This window comes from Protopterus annectens, chromosome 12.part0, assembly GCF_019279795.1.
Source record: "Protopterus annectens isolate FY-2018-M chromosome 12.part0, PAN1.0, whole genome shotgun sequence".
In the NCBI taxonomy this organism is placed as follows: Eukaryota; Metazoa; Chordata; order Ceratodontiformes; family Protopteridae; genus Protopterus; species Protopterus annectens.
The window spans coordinates 840262011-840288817 of record NC_056746.1 but is presented as its reverse complement, the minus strand read 5'-3'; the positions used below and the strand labels follow the sequence as shown (position 1 = coordinate 840288817).

Sequence of the window (26807 nt, the reverse complement as noted above, 5' to 3'; positions counted from 1 at the left end):
GATCAATCCTCATATGCAGTTTCAAAACAGGCTCTTCCTCTAGAAGCAGACTGCTACTCTGGCTATAAGACCAAGTCAAAACGACAACAGTAAACAGCACTAATGCAGTGCATACAATTTTTCCCAAATACAATACTACAAAAGATGTAACTTAAAGAATTTTATTTCAATCACAGAGTGCAAAAATAAAGAAAAGTTACAATTATTTCATGATATAACTAGATTTTACTAACACAAAAACAAATGGTGGGTCCCCATGAATAAATGTAAAAATGTAATCTCAAAAACTGCCAAACAGAAGCTTGAAAGCAGGGCATCCAGCAATTGCCATAGACTGGTAGAAGGCCAAAACGTGTAACTTACGCAACAGTATCCTACAGACTGTTGATAAGTGACTGGTTTCTGGCATACAAGGCATCTTCTGACCCACTACAGATAGATTTACTGCACATCAAGTCAAACGGCATAAAAAATACTCTGTCTAGAAATTTAAACCTCTTCTGCAATGGTTTGAATAGGGGGTAATACAAGCCAAACACCAAATGGGATAGGTTAATTCAAGCAGAGAAAGGAAAATTGGTTAGACTTAAAATGGCCTGCAAGGGCAGCTAACTTATTACTTACCTATGAACACTGTATCTCTCTGAAGGCAATATGGCAGCAACTTTTTTCTGCTTCAGTATTGTACAAGGGTCTATAGAAAGCTTGATTAAGTAATCCAGCATATATATTACCATACATTCTGCAAGTTTTACACACAGAACTGTAGGAGTATGCTAACCCGAAAACCATTAGAGAAAAATTAAGAAAACAAACACATTAAAAGCACCTCACCTTTAGGTCAGAAAACTGTTGTTGGATCTTGGGCCGCTCCATACGGTACCTTTCAATTTCTTCCTTCTCCCTCATTTCCCTAGGGAAAACAGTAAATGGGTTACTAATGTATCATATTCCAGGTTTATGAAGAACAGCAAAAGATAAACTGCTACCAGTCATGATGGCATACTAATACCTCTCTACATAGTCTTTGTACAGTTGCCACTGCATGTCTTCCCCTACCAGTCAGACTCCTACCATACAACTGCTCTCAAGTGATCTAAGACCACCACTCAGCACTTGCCCCTGATGGTCAAAGACCTTGTCAATACACATCAGTGGAAGCCCGATGTATCACTAAGCAAAAAAGTGTCTAATGAACAAAAACCTGTAACTGAACACCTGCTTCTGGTGACCATACATTTTCAATCTGTCACAGTGATAAGTAGGGAAGCACACTACACAGGAATAATACAGAAGTGGATGGAACAAAGAGCTTTCCAGGTACAGGCTGTTTGGGAATGACAACGAAAAGAGGTATAAAGGTAAAGCAGCCAACATAAAAGGAGGGCAACAAATAAGATTGCCAAACAGGAGAAAAAAACATTCCATGAAAGCTGCAAGGAAGGTGGCATGGTCAAAACAAAAGATAAGTGCCCTGCAGGTCAAGACAGAAGACAGAGGGGGAGGGAGATGATGGCAGACTCATACAAAGTACTAGACTCCACACACATCAAGGGAGGATGAGAGTCTATAAGAGAGCATAAAAGAGCAAAAAGAGAGAGAGGGAGAATAGATCTCAATCTTCCATAATTACAATGGGAAATTCCAAGGTCCAGGGCACACACAAAGCATGAGTCAACTGAAGTACTGCATTATTAGGGTTTCAACTATATGGTGTTGGGCTGTATCAAATGCGATCCTAAACACAATAATTAAGCTGCTGTACAATTTAAAGTAGGCAAGGAGGGTAAAAACACAAACACAAAAAAAACAGACTATGGTGTAGATTATGGAGGAGTTTATACTGACTTATTGGGACCGAGTCAAGACAGTTAGGTTACAAGAGACACAAAAAGATGCAGTAGCAGTAGAAATGGGTAAGGGATGCAGTTGTTGACAAGCATTTCAGGAAGAGTGTAAAATGCAATAAAAGAGGAAAGCAAATGTGGCTATTCAGAAAGCAGAGTCTTGCGATTAAGTGCAAATCACACAACAAAGAACAGCTGGAAAGGAGGTAGTGGGGGACAGAGAAATCAAAGTGCAAGGAACCAAACAGAAAGGTAACAAAGGAGATAAGGAACCTAAAGGAAGTGATAAAAGGGAGTTGACAGAAGGGGGTCCGCAGAAACAAGAAAAGCAGAGACCAACATGGCCAAGGTGAACCAAGATAGAAAGTAAAAACAGCAGCAGTAGAGGTATGAAATGCTCAGATCTAGTCTTTACAAAGTAAAAGTAAGGAGACAATATGATACTCAGAGGAAGGTAAATCAGCAGTGGACAGACATCACAACAGAAAGGGAAGAGTAAGAGACAAAGCTGCTTCACTAAAGGGCAGCAAAGCACAGGGGATCAGATGAGCAGCCTCCAAGGACTTAAACTTCGACTAAGGGAGCAGTGCTTAAATTTTGGAAGATAGCAAATCCAGTAACCTTATACAGGGGGAGGGGAGAGGCATCAGGTTCATAGGTTGGTACTAAGCTATCGGCCCTAGGGCCTATACAAGCCTAGCCACAATTCCCTGGCTATTTCTTCCCACAGTATTTACTTCCCTGGACCCCTGTCTAGCAGGGCAACTGACCTGATCCCCGGGGTGAATTTCCTATCTCCCATCCAATCATCAAGGTTCCTTCTGAAGAGGGCCAAAGAGGCGCTCTTGCTTGACATGTATGGGCATTCTATTCCAGAGTCTGGGGAGTGTCTGGGTCAGGAACCTATCCCTCCAGCATGTTTTGTTCATTGTGATGACAAGGTTTAGATGCCTGGAGCATGCGTCTCTGAGGGATTGGGATTTCTTTAAGTGTAGCATATCCAACAGCTCTGGGTTTGACATGGCCTTGTACGTTAAGCAGAGATCGCCTCTGAGTAGACGATATGCGACAGAGTATAGGTGGAGTTTTTTTTAGATGGGTCAGCATAGGGCATCTACTTTAGGCCTGTGATTCTTTTAGTGAGGACAAAGTCATCAAACTACAAGCCTGTTAACCTAACAGAAATTGCAGGGAAAATCACAGAAAGAATCTTAAGCGACAAGATGGCCACTTTTCTACAAAAAACAACGACCTTTAGGACAACAAGACATCCAGAAGGTTAAAAACAGCCATCAAACAAGCCTACTGAATTTTATGAATGGCTACAGGAGAACTTGACAAGAAATTAACAGTAGATGTGACCTACTTTAATTCAGGCCCAAAAGCAACTCCACGTGTCCAATACCACCTCTAGGTTTGGCATGTAATGAATATCAGTGACTGTGTTTCACTCGCATCCACTACAGATGTAGTTCAAGACCTTCCGCTCTCTCAAAACCAGTGCTCCTGTGGGATGATCTCCAGTCTCCATCAGGAATGCTACAATGGCACCAAGCACCTGAACATGCACTATCCACAACAGAGACAAAACTGCGTCACTACTCTTATCCTACCATGACAGATCCAGCAGGTGACCAAGCAGCTATTTTAAATTTGGTCACCTCAGTCACAGTGAATCCCTCTATGCAAACAAAACTGTGTGCTGAACCTTGGCCACAGCAACCCCGGAGATATCAGCTTGCCTGGAAATATCAGCTTGGGGGAACAGGAAGTGATGTCACAATAGCAGGAAAAGGATATGGGAGTGTTGATCACAATTGAACTGGATCACCAGAGAGGGCATTGGCAGAAGACAGAGTACATCTTCAAGGGGACAAACACTACGAGCAGATGTGTAATGCTTACCCTATACCTGAACTTGGACAGGCCAATACACAAATATAGTATGCAATTCTGAAGGTTGTACAAAAAAACAAACACAAGGCTGCTTGACAGCTTCCAGAAAAAAAAAAAGCCATAAAAATGGGTGTACAGAATAATGGGAAAAGGATATGATCAGGGACAACCACAAGGTAAAGATCTTCTCACTTGAAACCAAAAGAGAAAGGGACATTTTATGGGTGCACATCATCATGTCAAAAGAGATGGGGAATACGTTTTCTTAAACAGAACAAGGGTAAATGGAAAGGACAGAGCCAGAAGACTGTCCTGAAAAGTACTTCTTCTTGATGAAGTCTGTGGACCCAAAAACAGACCATTAGAATAGGAGATGGAGAAGGAATCCACAGTAGCATAACAAATGGTACAAAATTAATTTTAATTTATTTATTTAACATTTGCTTACTGGGAAAGTCAGACTTGGAACAAAGTCGCATGTCTTTGTAACGTGAGAGGAAAACCGGGCACCTGGAGGAAACCCACCTGAACGCAGGGATGACATGCAGACTCTGCAAAGAAGGCAACCCAGCCGAGAATCAAACTAGAGAACCTCTTCCTGTGAGGCGACAATGCAACCGCTGCACCACTGTGCCATCTCAAATATAGGAAGATGAACATCCTTTTCTGCAAGCAAACAAATGTAATGGCTTCAATGTTAGGGCTTTTTACAACAACATATACCAAAGCGCTGCCTATCACAGAACATTGAAGTAATAAGCACTTTATTAATTTTCAAGAAGGTACTGCAAAGTAGGCACAACTGCTTACATTCAGTTATGATACAAGAGCTCTGGCCTTGTTAAATTACCTTCTTAGCCATAAGGTAAGAGGAGCTTATAGGTTCATAGGTAGGTACTAGTCTATCTGCCCGAGAGCATTTATAAGCCTAGCCAGAGAGTATGTCGGCTTTTGCCACCCCATTGATTAATTAACTGATCCTCTGTCAAGCAGAGCCAATGAAGTGATCCCAGGGGTGTATTTTCTGTTATCCATCCACTCGTCAAGGTTTCTCTTGAAGGGTGTTAGTGAGGGTCTCTGCCTAATGTAGTTTGGAATTTTGTTCCACAGCACGGGGAGTCTCTGTGACAGGAATCTATCCCTCCAGCATGTTCCATTTATTGTTGTGGCGAGGTTTAGCTCACTAGAACAAGTGGCTCACAGTGACTTGGATTTTTTTAGATGGAGCATGTCCATTAATTCTGAGCTGGACATGGCTTTGCAAGTCAGGCAGAGATCACCTCTGAGTAAGCGATATACCACTGAGTACAGCTGGAGTTTTTTCATTCGGGCTGCATGGGACATATGTTTGAGGCCAGTAATACTCTTGGTGAGGTACTTTTGTGGTCTTTCCAGCTGTTGGAAGTGCCTTGTGAGGTACATCCCAAATGGGGCATTGTACTCTATGATGGGTCTGATGAGTGATGAGTAGAGGGGCACTATAACCTCTTTATTTCCAGATGTGAACCCTTTAGTAATTAGATGGGCCACATAGAAGGATTTTCTAACTACTTTGGCAATATGACTGTCAAAGAAGAGATTACTATCTACCTGGGTCCCCAGATCTCTTATTAACTCTTCTGCATTAAAGGGAGCTGCCACCTATGTGGTAATTCGTGGCCATTTTGTTTTTCCCAAACGGGATGGCTATGCATTTTTTTGGCATTTAGCTTGAGACCATGAGTTTGACACCAGGTGTCCGTCTCAGTGAGGCCCTTTTGGAGGATGTCTGTGTCAGCCGGAGAGTCAATTATGGCTCCCAGTTTGCAGTCATTGGCATACTTGGCTAGTCATAGTCCTCCTGCGTTTGACTGTACTTCAGTAGGGGTCCCAGGACCGAGCCTTGCGGGACACCACTTGTGACTGGTTTAGAGTCGGAACCTGGAGCCCGCTATTCTTACCGTGTGAGTTCTGTCTGTAAGCCAGTTGGCAACCCATCTCATGACGTAAGGGTTTATGTTCAGGCTGGTGAGTTTTTCTGTAATACTCGAGTGGGGAATGGTGTCAAAAGCCTTGGCAAGGTCAAGGTATGCTGTGTGAACCACCTTTCCCTCGTCTATGGCCTTAGTGACTGTCTCGAAGAACTATACCAGGTTTAGTAGGCATGATCTGCCCTTAACAAAGCAGGACTGGGTTGGATCAAGTGTTTGGAAGTCCCCAATGTCTTTATTAATGAGTTCCATGATGATGCACTCCATAGCCTTGCAGACCATGCTAGTCAGGCTTATGGGGCGATAGTTAGCAGGGTCAGTTGTGGCCCCTCCTTTGTGGACAGGAAAAACCATTGCTGTGTGCCATTCTATGGGCACATAGCCTGTGGAGAGGCTGAGGTTGAACAGCGTGTTTAGGTGGGGGGTTAGTTCGTTCTGTAGTTCGTGCAAGACGCAGCCTGGGACACCGCCATTGACGCTGTGTTTTTGGCTTTTGCAAGGGTTGTTTTCACCTGTGCATCTGTGATTTCCAGGACACTACACTTTTCCGGTATTGTTGGGGACTCTTTTGGGGGGTGAAGTTTGCACTGAATCTGTCTGCCAGGATGTTGGCAATATCAGTAGGTTCAGTATATTTTGTGCTATTTTGCACTAGTTCAGTGCATATCTGCGAGTTGCCACTTAGATTCTTAACATAGCCAAAGAAGGCCCTGTGGTTATCTTTTGAATCTATTTTTCTTTCGAAGTTAGCCTTGGATGATTTTATGAGGGACCTTAGTTTCTTACAGATACTGAACAGGAATGTCATTCCTTCTTGGGATTTGCTTTTTTTCTGAACTAGTTTCCTCCTTCTATTGTACAGCCTGTTTATGGCAGGAGTCCACCAAACTGGTTTCTTTCTCTTAGAGGAGTGAGTCTTGGTTTTGCTAGGGATGGCACAATCCATGCATTTTTGTAGGTGCTCAGAGGGTGCATTTGTAAAGGTTTCTGCATCTTGGGCAGTGTTATCCCTTAGTGTGGGGGCTGTGAAACTTACCACCTGTCTTAAGTAAGGTGAAATTTGCTTAAGAAAAGTTTTTTCACTGTGGTTTCCTTAGTTGGGGGTGGTGGTGGGGTGTGGACAGAGTGATTAGTTTATAGTCTGTTCTAACCAGTGATGGGTTGGACCCCCGGTGTGGAACACCTGTCGCCCATGTTGGTGATGACCAGGTCCAATATGTTTTCACCTCTGGTAGGGGAGTTTACCAGCTGATCCAGGGAGTTTGAGTTGATGAATTCCAGGAAGCGCTGGGCCTGGGAGTTTTCACTCTAGTAGTTTTCCCAGTTAATGGTAGAGTAATTGAAATCGCCCAATATCAGGGTGTTTTGTAGGACCTTCATGTTTTCCAGCGTCTCCAGAAAGGTGGAGTGGTGGTTCTGGGTCATGGAGGGTGATCTGTAGCAGGCCACAATTTGCATTGCAGATTTGCCTGATGTTAGTTGCACATGGATGATCTCAGAGGCATCATGCTGCACCACTAACCTGGAGGTGTAGGTATCCTTGATGAATATGGATACATCCCCTCCTTTTGTGTTTCGGTCTGTGTTCTGTGGCCAAAACGTGTGGTATGAGTTGTAGCCCGGTAGTGCTGGGGTGCTCTCTGGAGCCTTAAACCAGGTTTTAGTTACTGCACATATGTCTACGTTCTCCATACTGAGGAGTGGTTTGAGCGCATGCATTTTGAGATTTAAACTCCTGGCATTGAGTAGCATAACTCTCAGTTTTTTGTTAATTGTGCTGTTTATGGAGGTGAGTTTGACTTTTGAGCCTTGCCTAAAAAGGCACTATGGGGGCAGCAAGGGCCTTGGCCAGTATTCAAAAGCCTAGGGTGATGGGTGCAAGCCTATATAACCTATACAACAGATATAAATATCAAAACAGTGTGTATAATTTAGCTGATTTCTGACAAAGTACTTTAACAACCAAGAATCACTGCCACCTATGGAATACAAGTGGGCAATGAAACACTGCAATGTAAGACCTTCTCAAAAGTGTTTTTATATGCATTTTGTTAGGTAGCATACAATGGCTGCAGCAACAGAGGAAAGAAAAACAACACAACATAGCTGGAAAAAATAATTAAACCCTCCTAAGCAGGTGAAGCTGCTCCCCTTTAACTTTCACCCCAAAAACAGTGAATGTCACAGTTCCAAACACAGGGAAAGATGACCAGTACCATGTGCCTCATTACCCAACATAGCTTAAGAAATATGCCACAACTCTTATCTAAAAATGGACCATGCACCCCACATTCCCCATTCTCTACCAAGCACATCTCCTCATTTACCATACCAAAAACACAGCCAGATGAAGACATACCACTCTACCAAAGAAAAGCAGAACCATACAATAATAGAGAGAGAACAAGAACATGTCAAACGAAAGCCACAGCCTTGTAATACTATTCAGCAAGGCAACCTTCAGAAACTTTCACCTACCACATAAAACAGAAGACCAAAACCCAGGTTATACAGCTCACCTCCTTTCCTTCCTTCTTTCATCCATCCTTTTGTCCAGAGCTGCATAAATTGCATCTGCTTCTTCATCATCCTTCTCATATGGGCCACTTGAAAACAGGCTGCCAGCATATCCATTAAACTAGAATGGTAGAAACAAACACATTAGTATGACTTCCCATATAATATGCAGAAGTAACACTACCCCCAATAAATTAAAGGAACTTTAAAAAGGTATGGTTATGCAAAGGAGAAAGCCAAATTAATCAACAAAAAAGCAGCTCCAAATAGAAATACAGGCAAATGCACCCAAATATGGAAAATTTCACAATACAAAAAAATATCACAAAGGGGAAACGTAAAACAGAAGATTAGTGAAGTAGAAGTTAATAAATATCGGTGAAGTGAAGGATTTAATGTAAAAAGTGTAACATAGGGTATGTCTCAGCATGATAGAACAAAATGAGTCCACCAAGTTAGGGAAAACAGGAGCAGGAGACATCTGAACAAAAAATTTGGACATGGAAAAGAAAAAAGATAAAAATAAGAAAACAAATGAGAAAGTAGAAGAGAGGAGAAGTTAAAGAAATAAAAACTGAAGTTATGAATCTAACTTATAACATCACTGCGTGATAGAACAGACGGTCCTCAAATTAAGGAGAAACCAGTAGAGTGGAAAGCATCTGATCAGTTGCCATATGAAGATACTTTGGAGCCTTCAGAAGGAAACCAGTACAAAAGTTCAGCTGGAGTTGCACAGCAAGAGAAGGAACAGGAAATTGTGGCAACTCTGATGCCATCAAAGCTGTGCAGAGATAGGTCAGCGAGTTCCCATAGGAAAGAGAAAAAGATGACACTGGATGAAGCTGAAGAGAATATATGAGATTATGTTCTGGAACTTTATGTAGAATGCCCACAGGAAACAGAGAACAAAGAATGTCCCCTCAATTTAGAAGAAAATGATCTAAGGAAGAGCTGGGTAGATATATTAAGTTCAATGAAAGAAATAGATTACAGAAAGTCAATAAGCTCCAAAATGCTAGAAACTTGAAAGTCAATAAGCTCCAAAATGGTAGAAACCTGATCAAACAAAACAAAACACAGTAATCAAGACTTTTCATAGAAATTCATAACCTATAAAAGAAGTAGACTATATTACTGTGCAGCTAAATTAATAAGATAGTCTTGCCACAAAAACACAGGGAGAAATCAAATACCATCATGGAAGTATCATAGAAAGTGCTAGTGGCAGAGATGGTTCTGACAACCTTGAAATTGAAAATGACACTGGCTCTGACACATTCACAGCCAGTCCATTCAGAGATGGAATCAGAGTGGAAGATATGATGATCTTCGGATCCAACACAGAAGGTTCCACGATTCTCAAATCCAGGTGTTCTTAATCAAAGGTTGGATCGCAGAAAGAACCAAAATAGGTGAAGTAGTACTGGCAAAGGTCTCTAGACCCAATGGGGTAGGACCGGGAGAACCCCCATTTGAATTTTTGTCAAGAGAAGATTCCTCATTAACCTGTCCACATCTGCTTTGGTTAGACTTTTGGATGAATAAAAATAGGAAACAATTGATGTCCTGGAATGATGATGTCTCTCTATTGAAGGAAATTGAAGGGTATGGGATTCAGAGACTAAGCATACTGGGTCCAAGGAAGCTTCTTCAGATCAGTGTGTCAGACCAAACTATGCAGATTTGGCATCAGAAGTTGTCGGATCACATGATTTTGCCTTCGGATCCTATGAAGTCTGCACTAGGAGTTGAGCCCAGAGCAGAAGATTGGGAAGGGTTCAAGGGATGCTCTTGGCCTCTTTTCTCTCCGTTTTCATGGGGAACTGAGCCCCAGATATATCTCAGAAAAGGTGGTTGAAAATAAGCCTTTTAAAATGAGTTTATTCTTATGATCCACCAAGACTCGAGGATTAAATGCCTTGCACATCTCACATGATGCGTTCAAATGTGCTGGGCCTAGACAGTACAGACATGGATTATGCATGTCTGAAAATTTTGTCGCCACAGGCTTTACATTTCTTAACATCTAATGGTTTTTTCAGCCATTCCGATAATAAAAGAAAAGGGGAAAGGTTTTTTTTTTTTGGAAACAAAAGAAGAAAGCTAGGGTGAAAAGTTACCACCGATGGTAACTGAAGGAGCTACCGGAAAGGTATTTAAAAAAAAAAAAAATATATATATATATATATATGAAAGCAAAATACCAACAACAGTAATAGTTGTTTATACCAAAAAGTGTAAGAAGGGTAAGAGAGGATTGCAATAGAGTACGAAAAAAAGCTAGATATATATGTAATCTCTTTTTTACTCACAAACTCACATCAAAGCTTGAGAGCTAACAGCAACCGCATCTGTACGTGAAGGTGGCAAACAAAGTCTGAAGAATAAACTTTGGAAACTACTACTGTGTGCGTGCCTCAACCCCTCTTGCCTGCATTCCTGTTTTTGCAGTTACCTGTTTTAGTATTCCAAGTCTGTCTAGTGTGTTGACTGGCATGGAGGGGACACTAGAGGCTACAGTATTGAACTCACAAGAGGGGAGTATGGACCCGCTAACGTTACTGGTGGGCAAACTACTGGAACAAGTGGATTGTTTAACAGCTAGCATGGAATCACTGGTTACTACCATGTCGTACTCCCGAAGACATGGCATAAACGCTAACCTTGACGAACCCGGGTTCAACATTGTGGATGGATGTGCAAATGGTAATGATGAACCATTACTTGATGTAAGCATACATGCTACTTCAACAGAACCGGTTGGTGGAAATACAGTGGTTGAACAAGCAGCAGACCCAGTAGAGACTGAAACCTTGGGGCTTATTAGGACTTCCAACTCTGGGGTTACAGGTTGGCTACAGGAGTGGTCAACATTGCTTGAACCGACGAGTAGTACTCTGAGGGGAGACCTGGCTGAAGGGACACAGAACTCCGCTGTGGATATCACCACTGACTTGAAGAACTTGGATGGAATGTTGGTGAAGTATAAAAAATTACAGTTAGAAATTTCATATTTTAAAGAATGTAGTAGTGAAGGTATTGTCCCTAAAGGACTGAGGTCCTGGCAACACCCGAATGGCCTCATTCAAGGTTCACAATTCCATGAGGAGTTGTTGAAGTTATTTAATAGACACAGTTTGGAATTATTGGACTTGAGTACACACTATAGAATCATGACTGAAGCCCTTTTAAAAGAGGCGACTGCATTAGATGAAAAAATAAGAAGGAATGCTGATTTTTCGAGGTACAAATTTGAATATAACAGATGCCCAACTAGTATAGACCAGCATATTACCAAACTAAAAGTCACTAAAATAAAGAAACTGAACAGGTACAGGGAAGCATATGTATCTGGTTCTGCTTATCCTTAGCTTGGCCGAATTTCTGGATTAACGAACGGTACCAGTTATCAAGCCGGGGTCAACCCTGGGTTAGATGGCAACAGGGGCCAGGGTCCGCCCCTACATGAGCAGTCCATAGGCACCTCAAGGGAAACTACACGAGGCCGGAATGAAACTGGTAACCAATATAGGCATAACAACAACAACTTTGGAAACCAGCAGAATTTTCAGTCACAAGCCTCGGGGTACAACCCGAGTCAGGGTCTTCCCAGGGTGAACTACTGGAACTTGAACAGGTATTGGTATCGGACCCACAACAACCCAGTGCGGAGAACAACTTTGAACTGGTATACAATAGCCAAGGTGACTTTAAAATTTTTAATTTTTCCACAATGAAAGTGAGCATTGAGCTAGCGGATTTATTAGCGAAAGGATTAACCTTTGTTCCAGCTCACAAAGCCTCCTTTGCTGAAACTATAATTGACTTAAAATTATTCACAAGGAAGCTTAACTTTAGTTATTTGTTTGGGGCTAGACAACAACCAAAGAATCCATTCTATGTACATAGTACCTATTGCACCCCATTACACTAGGCATTAACAATGTTTGAACATGTTTGTGAAGTGGACTTATTCAATTGCATTTGTGTACAAAATCAAAGTAAAGGGAAGGGTCACAACGTTACTAAGGAAAAAGAACTAGCACTTAATTTGGTTCAACAGGCACAGGTGAGGGTGATGCAACCTGACAAGGGTGGAGTACTGGTTACAATGAACAATGATGAATATGTCAATAGAATGGAAAGGATAGTAATGACTGAAGCCTACACGGAGGTGTCTCGTAATGGATTAAATATCGCTTACTGGAGAATTCATGCTAACTTAGAAGAACTGTTTATCGAGGCAAGGATTGACATGGATATATACAGTTTCTTATGTATGCCAGCACCTAGAATTCCAACTTTGGTTGGCATCCCCAAGATCCACAAGAGTGTCTCGGACCCACCAATGAGACCTCTTGTGGATTCCAGGAATAGCATCACTTACCCATTAGCCAAATATATTGACCAATTTTTGCAGAAATATGTAAAAGTACAAAAACAGATCTGCAAGGACTCGTGGTCCTTTTTAAGGAGTATACAGGATTTACAGTTTAATGAGGGCTTCAATTTCCTAACTGTAGACGTTAAAGATTTGTACACGCCCATCCCACATGTTGAGGGTGTAGAACAGCTCAGCCTGTTACTGCTAGAACTGGAAGCCCCTAGAAGTTTAATTTCTCTGCTCACTAAACTGTTGGACATAGTGTTGTCTAATAATCATATTACCCTCAACAGGTTTTTTGTCCAGTCCACTGGCGTAGCAATGGGCTCCCCATGTGGAGCCATACTTCGCCAACCTAGTAATGGCTTCTTGGGAAAGGGAGTTTATTTTAAATGTACCTGAAATTAGAAGCCAAACACACTTTTATACAAGATAACTGGACGATATCTTTATGTTGTTTAAGGGTGATGAGGTGGAAGCTAACAATCTAGTGACATACCTCAATAATACCACTGTTTTTTTTTTTTTTTTTTTTTACAGTTCACACATACTTTCCACATGGAAAGAATAGCTTACCTGAATGTTGACTTAAAAAAGGACCTAATTAATGGTTGCTGTACAGCTTGCATTTTCAGGAACGATACCTACTCGAACACTTTTTTACATTTTGACAGTTGCCATCCACTATTTCAAAAGCGTTCAGTGGTAAAAGGCCAACTGGTATGAGCAGCTTGGATGGTTTCCACACAAGAGGAGTTTTTACTAGAATGTAATCAACTTCAGGATATGTTTCTCAAGAGGGGATTCTCTCTACCTATGGTTAGGGAACTGGTAAAAGAAGTACAAAACAAGAGGCACAGGGGCATGTACCAACCTATACTGGGGGTTAAAATTAATGAAGAACAAATGGAAATCAACCAAGTTCTGATGGTTCATGATGATGCTCCTTTAGTAGGAGTCCACTTTTATTACTACTTTTAGTAGCAATAGTTATGATATCAAAGACATCATTAATAAAAGAACTGTGATTTAATAGTCCTTGACCACAATTTATATGCTAAATTGAAGGACCCCCCCCTAGAGTAGTTTCTAAACGTGGTAGGAATTTAAAAAGCTTATTACAGACTAGGAAGGAAGACAATTTTGGAAGCAGGAGGAAAGGGATGATAAAGTGTAGCATGTGCCCCCAATGCCCCTTCATGGAGATTGGGGTCAACTTCTCGATCAGAGGAGTGCCCTATGCGTCAAAGGGAAAATCTGACTGTAATACAAAAAGCATAGTCTATTTGGCTCAATGTCAAGCCTGCTCAGCGTTTTATATTGGGAAGTCAGACAGTAAACTAAAAGAAAGGGTTTACGAATACTTTTACAGCATTAGAACATCAAAGCAGGAAAATGCTCTGGCTAGATATGAGTGCTTTCCCATTACACTCTTAAATTAAGAGTGACTGACCAGGTTACAAGTAATGGAATGCGTGGCCCTAGTTCATTATTCCTAGAAAAACTGTAATTAATATGGCAACTTCGTACTAGGGCCTGTTACCCGCCAGGACTGAATGAAGTTTATTCCATATCTTGCATCCTTAAACTAAAGAGTTTAATGAGGTGAATATATACCGTATTCACTTCAGCCTGCAAGAAAGGTTTCATATTTTTGCTTAAACAGGGTATGTTAAATATTTATCTTTTTGTTGTATCTTTCGGCTTTTCCCAGTTAGGGGTCGCCACAGTGGAATTCCGGTCCGCTAATGATTGGCAGTAGATTTTTACGTACAGAGTTGCCAGCTCTGACGCACAACCTTCAAAGAAGGTACACCCATTCACGCACGTCTCCACACAGAAGACGCTTTAGCTGAGAATCGAACAGGACAACGTCTTACTGTGAGGTGACAATGCTACCGCAGCACCACCACTGCAGTATATGTTAAATATTTATCTAAATAGTCAAAAATGTACTTATTTGTTCAGTTAGGTAAATACATGTTTATATATGTATACATGGTTATTCACATTCACTTAGTTGTTATCTACACATGAATGTGTCTGCATTTAGAGTTGTTTATGTGAATGTGTACACTCATTTATTCTTTTATCATATTCACCGGATGTCTTTTACAAGATGGTTTTCTCTGCTCCAGTCTTTATATCTTTTTAGCTTGAAGGTTTTAAATTCAGACAACATGGGGCTAATATAAGTGTTTTATTATATATTTTTTTCATCCTACTTTTTAGAACTGTCATTATTAACTACTACTGAAAGTTACTTAAGATTTTAATACTTTTTCACACAGTGGTAAAGTATTTTATTTTATACCGTTTTCAATTTTACACTTCATTCTTGACTTCTCACTTTTTACTGTTACCTTAACTATTGGTTTTAATGTTAGCAGGGTTTTTAAATATTTCTGAATATACTTTTAAAAGGTCTTTTAAGAGTATTTTCGAACTGATGAGCTATATTTATATTTACACATACACAAATATATTTACTGCATATATACTTGTTTTACAAGAAGCTGGATTTTTAAAGAAGCATACAATGGGTTAATTGTTCTTTCCTGCTTACCTTGGGGGTGGGTTTGCCTTTTGCTTGGAGGAAGTTGATGTGGTTTGAACTTGTATATACTGTTTGAAACATTCTTGTTGCAACTGTCTGATGAAGTCTCACTAAGGGGCGAGATGAAAAGCGCTTTATGGTTACTGTTTTTTTTATTGTTTTTATCATTTGCTTGAAGTATCTGAAGAATAAAAACTTTGGAAACTACTACTGTGTACGTGCCTCAAGCCCTCTTGCCTGCATTCCTGTTTTTGCAGTTACCTGTTTCAGTATTCCAAGTCTGTCTAAGGTGGCAAACAAGACCTGAGATTTAGTGGGGGACTAGGGCATTGTGGGTAAGGGAGAAGCCCAAGAGTTTTCAGTATCCATGAGCTGTAAAGACAGTCAGATTCAAACCTCCCCCTGCTGAGGAATGAATGAAAACTGACATCATATCTAAGTTTACCACTCCATAAAAGGGCAACTGTCGCAAACACAGAGTTAGTACCAATGATCATCGAGGGCCTTTTTAAGCCTAGCCTTGCTTCCCAAAAAGTGTCTGGCAGGTGATAATCTACATTTGTCTTATGGGACACATGCACACTTGGGAATGGATGGTCAAGCATTTACAGGCTGCCTCTATCGATCAGAGGCATAGGTGCAAGACCAGGGGTAAATTTCCAATTCAGAGATGCACCAAATGTACCAGAACCACGAGATAAAGTATGTTATTATAGTTTTATTCGCAAATAAAAACTTTCAAAACCAACGTTGCTCCTCAGGCATAAAAACAGATACTAAAAAGAAAAAAACTCTTATATAGCACACACCCTAAAGTGTAAATAGGCAATTAAGAGTGTTAGTACAAATTTAAAATGACAGTACTTAATATATACACACACATTATACACAGATATAAATACAATAAGAAAATCACTTTATACAACTACACAAAAATGTAAGCCCTGCTTTTACTGTAAACATCATATTTAATCCTGGAGGAAAACAGGCTCTAAAACATAAAATCCATTTATTTTCCTGTCTTTCACTCATGTTAATATTATTACCTCCTCCAAGGCTTGTAGAAAATTTTTCTATAATTAAAAACTTAAAGTATGACTACTATAGGATCATAAGAGGTTACTAGGCTATTGGTCCTGAGGCAAGCCTATCCAAGAGTTTAGCCCATGTTTAGACAAGTCAGCACCCAGAGCACCTGTCCAGCAGGGGGTCAGCTGGAATCCCAGGAGTGTATTTTCTGTTTCCCATACGGTTACCCAGGCTGCGTTTAAAAATGGATAATGAGGTACTCTGCTTAACATGGAGAGGGAGTTTAATCTACAGAAGGGGGAGTCTCTGGGACACAAATCTGTCAGGCCAACAAGTCCTACTGATATACCAGACCAGGTTGAGGTCGCGCGTACGGGTTGTTCGAGTGGAGCTTGACTTGCGGATAAGCAGCAGCCCCATCAAGGCAGGGTCTGAGATTGCTTTGTATGCCAGACAGTGGTCACCTCTGAGGAGTGTGTATAAAACAGAGTAGAGAGACAGGGCTTTTAGCCTATTTGTGTAGGCTAGCTGTTTGAGGCCCTGAATTCTCCTGGTGAGAACCTCTGTGGTCTCCCCAGCTGCTGCATGTGCTTTGCGAGGTACATGCCGAAGGGGGCGTTGTACTCAATAATTGGCCTTATAAGGGAAGAATACAGGGATCTTATGACCTCTTTGTCCCTGGATGAGATACCCTAACTTATGAGGTGGGACATGTAGAAAACTTTCCGTACAACAGAAACATGGTGGTCAAAAGTCAGACTGCTATCAACCTGGGTGCCCAAATTTGTCACTACTGATTCTGTACTTAGGACGTTATTAAATGTGATATGTGGGGATGTCACTATCCCCAAAGGGGATAATGATTCATTTTTTGGCATTCAGCTTGAGGCCATGTTTCTGGCACCAGTCATTTGTTTGGTTAAGACCCTCTTGGACAACATCCACATCATTTGGGGAATTCAGAACTGCACTCAGCTTGCAGACATATGCAAACTTGGTCAGCCACAGCCCACTGGTTTTGGCCTGCACCTCAGAGAAGTACAGCCCGAATAACAGAGGCCCCAAGACCTAGCCCTGGGGTACGCCACTAGTTACGGGTCTAGTGCTTGAGGTGGCTTCCCCTATTTTGATTAGGTGGGTTCTATCAGTGAGCCAGTTTGCTATCCATCTGGTAACATACAGATTGATGCTTAGTTGAGAAAGTTTATCTACTATGCCAGAGTGGGGAAAAGTGTCAAAGGGTTTGGCCAGGTCAATGTAGGCGGTGTGCACAGTCTTCCCCTCGTCCATGGCTTTGGTGATGGCCTCAAAGAAGTCAATCAGATTTAACAGACATGACTTCCCCTTGACAAAAACAAACTGTGTGGGGTCGAGTGTTTGGAGGTCGCCAATGTCTCTATAATGAGGTCCATGATAATCCATGATAATCCACTCCATGGCCTTGCAGATCAGGCTAGTTAGGCTGATGGGTCTATAATTTCCTGGATCGGTGGACGCTCCACCTTTGTGTAAAGGGATGACAGTGGCTATCCTCCACTAGGCTGGGACAAAGACGGTACTCAGGCTTTGGTTGAATAGGGTGCCTGAAGGTGCTGCAAGTTCATGCCTGAGTTCATGTAGGATGCAGCCTGTGATGTTATCAGGTCCCATGGAGGCTGTACTTTTTGCCTTTGAGAGAGCAGTGATGACCTGTTCCCTACAGATAAGTGGGGGGGGGGCAGGTACTGGGGATGTCCTTATTTACTGATGGGGGGACAAAGGGGAGAAGTTTTCACTGAATCTGTCAGTCAGTAGATTGGCTAGATCTACAGCATGTGTATGTGGTGTCCTTGACCACCAGTTCTGAACAGATCTGGGTGTTTCCTTTGAGATTGTGGACATATACGAAGGCCTTATGATTGGCTCTAGTAGATGTGGCCAATTTGGACTAAGTTGGCTTTAGAGGATTTCACTAGTGCTCTTATTTGCTTATTCAGGCTAAGGAGAGATTGCTTCCAATTGGGCACCTGCTCCTTCTTGGTCCTGGACAGCAATATTTTCCTTTTGTTATATAGTTTATTTATTGCAGATATCCACCAGCCAGGTTTACTCTTCCTTGTGGAGGACGAGTTTGTTCTGTCAGGTAGTCCCCTGATGCCATGCATCTATACAAATGCTCGTATAGTACTTCGGTGTAGATTTGGACATTAGTGCCAGTTCCTACAGTGGGGGAGGGGGCTAAGAAGCTGTTTATACCATCCCTCAGGAGGTCAGCTTTGGAGAGGTATTTTGTTTGACCCTAGCTAAAGGGGGGGGTCAGGGGAAATGGTGACTGCTTTATGATCGGATCTTACCAGGGAGGATGATACCACAGGGGTGCTGCAGTGGTTACTCATGTTGGTTAATACCAAGTCCAAGATATTATCACCTCTTGTGGGGTATCAACTAGCTGTTCCAAGGCATCTGCACTGATAAAAATAGAGGAATCTCTGGCCATTTGTGTTCTGGCATGAATATTTTTTCCGATCTATAGTTGGGTAATTAAAAAGTCACCCAGGATCAGGGTAAAGGGTTGCATTGATAGATTTGAAGAGGTCCAGATGGGTGGAGTGGGTATAGAGTCAAATCTGGCAGGCCTGTAGCTAGCAATAACTTGAATAGGGGCCTTGTCAACAGTTAACTGCACCTGCAGTGTCTCCTGTGCATCATACTGTTTGACCATTCTGGAGGTGTGTGTGTCTTTAATATACACTGAAACTCCACCTCCTTTTGTTTTGCTGCTCACATTTTGGGGTCTGAATCTATGATAGGATGAGTAACCAGGTAAGGCTGGGGTGCTCTCCACAGCCTTGAACCAGGTTTCTGTGACTGCACAAATGTCAACATCTTCCAGGGTTAAGAATGCTTGCAATGAGTCCAGTTTCATGTTTAGACTCCTAGCGTTTAGCAACATGACCTTTAATTTGCGTTTTGTTGAGATTTTTATGTTGGTAGCATCAACCTCATGACTTTTCCTAAAAAAGGTACTATGGGGAGACAACGGCCTTTGTTAGAAGCCTGAAGCCCAAGTGAGAGAGATTGCAGGCCAAGTCTAGCAAAGCACGGTGGTCTGTCAATCATATCTTCCCAGGCTGTCAGGCACTGGATCTCCTGGAATGACACCAGAACTTAAGCCAATTGTTAAAGTCAATCATTTTCTGTTTGTATTGATTTGTATTAGATATATGTCTGTATAATGAATTAGTGTCTACATATCGTTTAATCTTTGATGAGTGATTACAGATTTGATCTTTAAAATGCTGACTCGTTTTCCTATATGAAAAGGGACACACTATACATTTAAACATATATATTAAATTTTTGTTTTCCATAATAAATTTTTATTGATATATATTTTCAAAATACAATAAAATCACACACATAATTCACTACTATTACTATCAAAACTATATACAATATCTACACGAAATGCTTCCATATAAAATCGTCATTATTCCAAAAAAGAAGACACCAGGGAAGAAAAACAAAGCCACAACATTTGTAGAAGTACTTTGCGTCCATACATATTTTCAAAACCTTGTTTCCTCCACATATACATCCAAACTTTAATATATTCCTAATAACAGTATTATGCTAATATAATGTTAAAAACCTTTTCCCATATTTTCGGGTTATTAATATTTTTGTTACTTTGCTTCAGGAGTAATTTATGTGCTAATATATGCTTTATAGCCACAAGCTTGAAATTATCCCATGATGTCTTATCTGGTTCTAACCAATTTGTAGCTATATATAACTTCATCAGCAAAAAAATATTCATACATATTATAGTTTGTGACCTAGACAGCTCTCTTGGAGGAACATGTAGAATCATAAATTCCCATGATAACGTTGAACTTTGATAACCCATCTTTTGTAGTTGTGTTCTAAGAGTTCCAAAGTTTATATATACACTTGCAGCTCCAGAACATATGATGAAGATCCGCCGTTTGATTTGTGCAATATGGACAAGTTAGAGAATTCCTAGGATTAAATTTATGTAACCTAAGACGAGTATAATAAGCATTATTCCAAATCATCAACTGCATATACATCAACTTTTGAAAAGAGACTGATTTTATTGTTAAATCAATTGCTTTTAATACCTGATTATCTGCTACTGTCATTTTGTTTACCCAATACTCTGACAACAGAATTTTATCCTGGAATTTTAAATCTTTAATTAATTTATTTGTTGTTGTTATAAATTTGACCTCCTGTTGGAGAGCCTGCCACAATTCAGAGCATTTATCCACAATTCCAACTACCGGTTTAAAGTTTTCAAAATGACTTAGAGCAAGTTCTTTGATTTGTCTCATGACAACCATATAACTCTTAGGAAGATTCAATTCCTGCCTAACTTGCGAAGCCGATAAATGAAATTTATTAAAAACATCAATCAGAGTTAAATTAACTATTAATGGGAATTTACTAAGATCAATCAACTGATTATTTAGTTTAAAATTGGGATTCCTACGGAAAGGCTGAAAAACCATCATATATTGCAACAAGTCTACTGATTGGAATAAGTTTTGCAAAGATGACACATATGTTTTTAAGTGGTCCATAATCCCATACTTTATCAAACTAGTTTTATCCAAAAAGGGTAAAGCTTTAGGATTTATGTTCCGATCTAGAATATGCTTGTAATTCAAGACCACCCAGGTTGGTATCCACTTTGTACTAATTGCCTCGTAATTAGCAATTCTTAAACACCTGTTGGCGTTCACAATTAAATAGTATACTTCAAAATTCGGTAACTCAAGTCCTCCTCTACTCTTCGGGGTCATTAGTTTCTCATACGATATTCTAGTTTTCTTTGGCTCCCAAATAAATTTAGCTAGATCTTTATGAATTTGTTTAAAAACTGTCTTTGTAATTGGTACTTGAGCAGACCTAAAAATATATAACATTCGTGGTAATATATTAATTTTCACTATTGATACTTTTGCCAATACCGGTAGTCTTAAATTCCTCCATCTGCCACAATCAGCTACTATTAGTTCCCATACTCGTTTAATATTATTACTATAAAAGTCCTTATTATCCGTAGAGAAGCTAATACCCAAAAATTTTATATTTTCTTTACATGATATCTTCCCCAACAGGGACATTAATGAAAAAGGTTTAGGGGTTCTTAACGGGAAAATACTAGTTTTCTCCAAATTAATTTTGTAATTAGAGACTTCTGAAAATTCGTTTATAACATTTAATATCTTTTCACTATCAGAAATTGGGGTTGTACAATAAATAATAAGATCATCAGCAAATGCCGACATTACTAATTTATTCCTATAAAGTATTTGTGCATTATGATACAAATTTTGCTTAATATATAAAAATAGAGGTTCTAAATAAAGGTTAAACAATAAGGGGGACAAAGGGCAACCCTGCCATGTACCATTTTTAATCTGCATTCTTTTAGAATAACTCCTATTAATATATAACGTAGTATACGGATTACTATATAATATTTGTAGTATCTGAATAAATTCCTGTGGCATATTGAAATAAGGCAACACATCAAACAAAAAGTTTATATCCACTATCAAATGCTTTCTGAGCATCTATTATAAGGGCATAAATATTAGAGTTGTTTTGTTTAGCATCCATCATCATATTATGTAGTGTAAGTGTGTTATCACTAGTTTGTCTAGTTGCCATAAATCCAGCCTGTTCCTTAAAAATTAAATAGATCATAATCTTTTTTAATCTACATGCTATAATGGTACTGAGAATTTTCATATCCACATTTATTAATGCTATTGGCCTGTAATTATCCGGACTTTGGGGTCTGAATTAGCTTTATGTATAAAGATTGTTTTTGATGCATTAAGGTGAGGGTCACTAATTTTATTTCTGATTATGTAGTTAAATACATGAGACAATATTTTACCAAAACTATCAGCAAACTCTTTATAAAATTCAACCATCAAACCATCAGGACCTGGTGACTTATGTACTTTCATATGTTGAATTACATATACTATTTCCTCTGAAGATATAGGTTTAATCAGATCACCTTGCAGACTCTTCTAATTTTGGAAAATTAATTTTTTGCAATAATCTTTTATGCTGTTTATGTATAGACCTATCAATTTGACCCTCATAAACCTTGGTATAGATTTTTTCGAAAATATCAATAATATCTTCAGTTTTAGAATACACTGTGTCATTGCATTGTATTTCCGAAATATGTACTGTTTTCGATTGATTTATAATCCTTGCCAATGCTTTTTGACTGTATTTGAACATTATTGGCATATTTCACTAAACACCTATGCTCCTGAAGTGTTACTCTACTATCATACAGCAAGAAGAGATCCCTTTGACATTTCAACATTTCCTTCTCTGTTTGAGCATTAAAATTCTGAATCAGTTCTTTCTCGAGTAGCTTCACTTTTGTTTCTAATTTTTGAATATCATTGTTTTGCTTTTTCTTATAATATGAGGCTTTTTGCAAAATAAATCCTCTAATTTGAGATTTAGCTGCTGCCCATTCAGTATCAGGAGTATGTTCCTGAAGCTTCATCCTATCTGTTAAACCTTTCAGATATTTTACAATTCCATCTATTATATCCTTTTTATTTAACAGATTTGGATTAAGCGACCAATTATAACCTCTATGCATTCTTGTATCTTTTAAATCTTTAGAAAACCTTAACGAAATTTTTGAGTGATCCGATAGATATCGAGTATGTATAACCACTACTGGTTCCAAATTAATTAATGCTTTGGATATCAAGAAAAAATCTATCCTAGACCACATTTTGTGGCATGGTGAATAGAAGGTATATTGCATTATTAATATTATGTGCATAAAAAAAGGGGTCATATAATTGAAAATCTTCCTTGAAGTCATTGAATGCTATCCCGGCCTGCTTATTAAATGCTCTTTGTGGACAAGACCTATCCAACTTTGGATTTTGATAGGTATTCCAATCCCCACCCACAATAAAATAATAACCATCATACTGAGTTAAGATTGGATATAATGATGTTATGAAACTTTGTTGGTCATTACATGGTGCATATATATTCAAAAGTAAAAGAGGTTTATTAAATGCATTATCCGATAAAATAACATAACACCATCGCCCATTTTGATCCACTTTAGAGTCTAAAATCTTGTCTTTGTATTGAGTTTTAATAATTATAGCTACTCCAGCACTGTTTGTTTTACCTTCTGATGCCACTACCACTCTAATCTAGTTCTTTTTCCTAATATCATCCCACTGATCATTTAACAAGTGTGTTTCTTGTAAAAATGCAAACAGTGCTTTGTCCTGTAGCAATATGTGTAGTAACAGCTTCCTCTTCTTCAAGTTCTGGAGCCCTTTAACGTTCCATGAGTCTAATTCCCACATTGACAGGTCTAATTATCCAATAATAGTATAAAAGGGAAATTATCCAATGGATATGTATTAACTGCATACTAAACATAATCTGGAAGCATTTCCTACATCCCGTCCCCAGCCAGTGCCTACCCACTTTACCCCTGGACCAGGACTTATATAGGTCTGGTATGTAAAAAAACATGAACAAGGTTAGAAACACAAACATATTTAAAAGCTTCATGTAATAAAACTTAAAACATTTCCTAAACTTACAACCTATATATTCTAACTTAGCTACTACAAAGTCTAAACTAAACATTCCCTAACAAACACTGCTATTGCTCTACAGCTTATGTTCCAACTATTAATTAAGCAAATCTCTATTATAAGGTATTATTACCATTTAAAGAAAAAAATTTAATATATTAACTAGCTACTTACACCTACCCCAAATACCTCTTTTGGTACAATCATTATTTATATACCACTTTTATTGAGAGAGAGAGAGAGAGAGAGAAAGAAAAAAAAAAAAAAAAACAGACAGAAAAAAATAAATGCATCCCACATTATAATTCTGTACCATACACAGTGCCTGCAACTACCAGTTTTGCAATTGCATGCTTTAGTTCCTAACTATACTGACATTAGTTGTCTGATTAACACCACCCAATAGCCACTATTTACCTATTTATATTCATATTTATAGTGCTATACCTTGCACCCACTGCAGATATTGTAAAAATATAATTTGGTTCAACACTATAAGCATAAGGAAAAAAAAAAACAGGAAAAACAGATGTTATTATATGCTTCACGTACATATTCTAATGTTATTTACTTGTTAAAAAAAACATTAACACATTATGTCAGTTCTTTTCAGCTTCTCAAACCAGGAAACCATCAGTAATACTCGCGACGGGGGACCACTTTTGCAGCCGGACCACAGGAAGTGTTACATCGAAATCCACACTTTCAGCTGCATTCAAGAGATTTCCTGTTTACCACTCGACGAAAAAAGTTCGTAGAGGTCATAAAAGTTCGGAAAACAGCCAGCAGACCCTCGGATTATCGCAAACAAACAGTTTTATTGCTTTTACAGAGGCCTAAACGACTTAAGCAGGGAACAAAGGATTACCTAAGCCTCGAAGTATAGTAGATACTGGATCTGACCTCAGGAGCATGCCAGTCTCAACGGAAGTTTCTTTCAGCCCTCTGATGCAGGTAAAACTTTAAAAACCTTCAGAAACACTCCCTTTGCCTCGTTTTTAGTAGAAACAGAATATTTAATCCCATCCACCATAAATGTAAGCACATTAGGATATTTCATCTGGAATTTAATTTGCTTGTCAATCAGAAATTTACAGTATGCAGATAAAGACTGCCTAGCTTGCCTTACTTGCAGTGGTAAATCCTGAGCCAGAAATATTTTACCATTTTTCCACATAACAAAGCCACCATTCTTTTTTGCAGTAAAAAGTATTTTGCTAACATCTTGAAAGTTCAATATCTTAGCATATACAGGTCTAGGCATATTAGAAGCTTGTACCTCTCTCAGTGCTCTGTGTGCCCATTCGATAACAATTTGTTTCACTCCATCAGCATCATTTAACAAAACTTCAAGTATTTGTGTTATAGTTGGTATTAACTCTGCATACTGAATGTTTTCACGGATCCCTCTAATAATAATATTATTTCTTCTAGACCTCGCTTCTAAAATCAATAAGTTTGCTTTGCATGGCTTGTAACTCCACATCATGTACCTTTGTTTTCTTCTCCAGCAAGTCTATTTTGTCCTCGGTTTCTGAAATTCTAGCCTCTGTTTTGTCCATTCTCTGCATAAACTGATTACATAAAACTCCAAAAGTTTGTATTTGAGCAGTCAGGTCCTTTAAAGCTTTTTGTATAGGCAATAAAGCATGTTTGATATTGTCCATGTTCAGTGGCTGATCAGTTTTAGATCTAGTCTCTGGTTTCTGTTCCTGCTGTCTAGTAATTCTTTGTTTTTTCGCACTCCCATCCTTTACTGGTGACTGTAATTCCGACAGCTTTGTTTTGGTAGTAGTTGTTTCCATGCTTTTTCCTTCTTGTGACATTTTCCTTTCCCCAAGCTGACAGGTAAAATGAAGAATGCAGACAGTCCTTTGTTTATTTCTCACTTCAGAGCTAGCTAATCACTTGGAATCCTGATAGATAAAGACTTTATTTTCCACTTTTTTTCCTGGTTATAGATTAGTTAAGTGTAGATGCATCTTTTTTTACTTTAATTTGATGTTCAAACCTCTTGGTATCGACTCAGGTTACAGATTTTTCTCAGGTTTATTGAGGAGCTGCAGGTCAGCAGTGTTTACAGAACGGCAGCCATCTTTGAATCATATATTAAATTTTTGGTATTACCAGTTTCTGTATGCCTGTATGTAAAATATATATATATATATATATATATATATATATATATATATATATATATATATATATATATTTTTTGAACTGGATGAATGTTTTATCCATATAAATGAATTTACAGAACACACTACTTCATTTATATGTTCCTTTTCTACCTATAATTTAATTGTTACTTATTTGTTATTTATAACAACTGTTTTTAAGAGTTCTACAATTCTTATAACAAAAAGCTGGATTTTTCATATAAATGTCCTTTAATTCTGCTACTTGGGACAATTTCCTTACTATAGTCTTAACAGACTTTGTATTTTGGTCATAAGAGAAAACGACAATTATTTTCCTTTTGACTACTCTTCTTTTTAATGCTAGGTTTATCTAAAAATATAGGTAGATACATATAATCCCTGTTTTTTTAATACCCCCTTCTTTAACATGGTGTAATTTTTCATTATCATACTCTCTATTTGCAAAGTCATCAACTATATTGTTTAACTGTTGCAATAATACTTTCTCCTGTGTACTTAACATACCAACACTTATTTGATTTTTGACAATATTGTCAAACATAAAATAGGGGTGCATGCTATCATGTGCTAAATATGTAGATTTTTTAATCTCCTTTTTTTATATACAGTCGTGTCCAATTGCCCTGTAACATTTTTCTTTAAAGAAATTACTAAGAAATTGATGTTTCTACAATGCATATTCTTTTTAAACTTAAAAAGATATCAACAACAAATCACTTATAAAAAACTGCATTACCACGTAAACTATTTCTTGATTCAGATAAAATAACCATTTCCCATGAATTCATGACTAAATTTGCTTATTTGCTACCGGGGTGCC

General features: G+C 38.9%; 1 protein-coding gene across 1 annotated transcript in view; it reads right to left on the bottom strand.

Annotated features, from left to right (window-relative positions):
- The window catches only part of PRPF6 (pre-mRNA processing factor 6), a gene marked incomplete in the record, with an annotated part of 1570595 nt that overhangs the window by 1493596 nt on the left and 50192 nt on the right, over window positions 1-26807 (bottom strand). The window contains 2 exon segments of the mRNA XM_044089883.1: window positions 835-913; window positions 8233-8351. Coding sequence (XP_043945818.1) covers window positions 835-913; window positions 8233-8351 — 198 coding nt within the window.